A 1947-nucleotide genomic window follows, 5' to 3' on the forward strand; every position below is an offset into this window, starting at 1 on the left:
GCGTCCGGCGCCTGCGCACTCCCGGCGGCTACCAGGCGCTGCTGAGCCGGGGCCAGGTCTGCGAGCACCCCGCCGCCCGCCAGATCGAGCTGGACCTGAACCGGACCTTCCCCAACAACAAGCACTTCACCTGTCCCACCTCCAGCTTCCCCGACAAGCTCCGCCGCGTGTTGCTGGCCTTCTCCTGGCAGAACCCTGCCATCGGCTACTGCCAGGGTCTGAACAGGTGAGCCCTGCGGCCCCGCGGGAGCCCCGCTCTGCCCCGCGGGAGGCTCCGTGAACCCAGAGACTTGAGCCCAGGAGGCTCCTCCCCCGAGGGGAAGGCAGGTGAGGGGACACATCCAACACAGACACGGCCAGAGCTCAGGGCGCCACGTCCCACCCTCTCCTTGAAGTGGTGCTCTGGAGGTGCGACTCTCGTAGAAAGCACCTGAGCGTCTGCTGGAGCGTGTGGTGCCTGGCCCGGCTAACATGGCAGGACTGTTGGGGTCAGGGATCATTTTTTGCTGTAAATGAAGCCCGCCCAGAGGACCCAAGGAAAAGGGAGTTTGTAAGTGATCAGGGAGAGCTCACGGAAGCCAGGGGGAACGAGCTGAAGGCCAAATGGCTGTTGGAAGCCCAGGCAGCCGCTCTCTCTAGAGGCCTGCAGCCCTGCACTGCCCAGGGGGCAGCCTTCCTGCCAGAAGGCCACAGCCCTGGACAGCCCTCCTGCCGTGGCCCTTGCTTGCCATCCCCTGAGGCTGCACTGCTCTGTGACCCCTCCGTGGCTGCGTGGTTTTTGGAGTCTCCCTCACTCCACACATCTGATTCATTCTCATCAGCCCGGCCTCTGCTCACTCATTCTCTGGACATTTAGGATCCGTCAAGGCTGTTAGGGTGGAGAACTCAGCCGCTGAGTCTTGGACCTTTCAGCCTGTCTTCCACCCCCCCCCCACCCCCCACCCCATGCACCTAATCCCTCATGTCTCCTAAATCCCTGAGAGAAGGAATCTGAATGGCCCAACCTAGAATAATTTCCACTTCTGGTCCAATCAGAACCAGCAGAGAGGAAGGGAGGAGTTGGGGGTAGGGGATGGGGTCAACCTGGTTCTTAGGGCTGCTCTCCAGGGCTTTGGGGGTGACTCTCATGGGTGCCCCAGTTATCTCAATAGAAGTTGCATGGTCTTGAATATTTCCCAAAGCAACTTTTGACTCAATTCAATTTATTCCTCTTTTTTTTTCTTTTTTTTAATTCAATTTCACTTAAACACGCATATACTCAAGGAAAATTTACATAAGCCATCCTGCTCTTTTTTCAGAATAGGTGAAGTGTGACATTTATTTAACACAGAATAAACATTCAGAGGGTCCTTACACAAAATTGAATGACTCCAAAGGGTAGATATGTTTGATATTCCATTTCCACCTAAACTTGGGTGAAATTGAGCATGTATATGTACAATTACTGAAAATTAAGAGTTAAACTCCAGTCATAATGCCTCTCAGTCTAAGCCTCCTTGGAAAATACATTCGGATTTCATGCTGCTTGAAATGTCTGCTGTAGGTGATATCTGTAGAAATTTCAACAGCCGAGCAAGAGCCTGTGCACTTCACATCTGTTTGAACATGTTAAAATCCAGAAGGAACAAAACTGGCAAAGCCTCTTTCAGAATAGCTGTGAAGGGAGCTGGAAACTATGAGATTAGTATGAATAATAATTTTTACATTTCATGCAAAGGTCAGGTAGGAAGTAATGCTTAATGAGGGGCTGTTGAATGCCAAGTGCTTGACATACCTGATGGCATTTTTTATTTGAGTTGAGATCTCACTCTACTGCCCAAGCTAGAGTGCAGTGGCATGATCACAGCTCACTGCAGCTTTAACCTCCTGGGCTTGGGCAATCCTTCTGCCTCAGCGTCCCCGGTAGCTGGAACTACTGGCTAATTTTTTTTTTTTTTTTTTTGGAGT

At 52.0% G+C, this 1947-nt stretch overlaps 1 protein-coding gene across 1 annotated transcript in view; it reads left to right on the forward strand.

Annotated features, from left to right (window-relative positions):
- Positions 1-1947, forward strand: part of LOC103250756 (TBC1 domain family member 2A-like) — a 21058-nt gene that overhangs the window by 9836 nt on the left and 9275 nt on the right. Inside the window, exon 5 of the mRNA XM_008049348.2 lies at positions 3-226. Coding sequence (XP_008047539.2) covers positions 3-226 — 224 coding nt within the window. The remainder of the gene's footprint in view (positions 1-2; positions 227-1947) is intronic.

The sequence above is a fragment of the Carlito syrichta genome, unplaced genomic scaffold (genome assembly GCF_000164805.1).
Source record: "Carlito syrichta isolate Samal-C Ts95f unplaced genomic scaffold, Tarsius_syrichta-2.0.1 Scaffold132543, whole genome shotgun sequence".
Classification (NCBI taxonomy): Eukaryota; Metazoa; Chordata; class Mammalia; order Primates; family Tarsiidae; genus Carlito; species Carlito syrichta.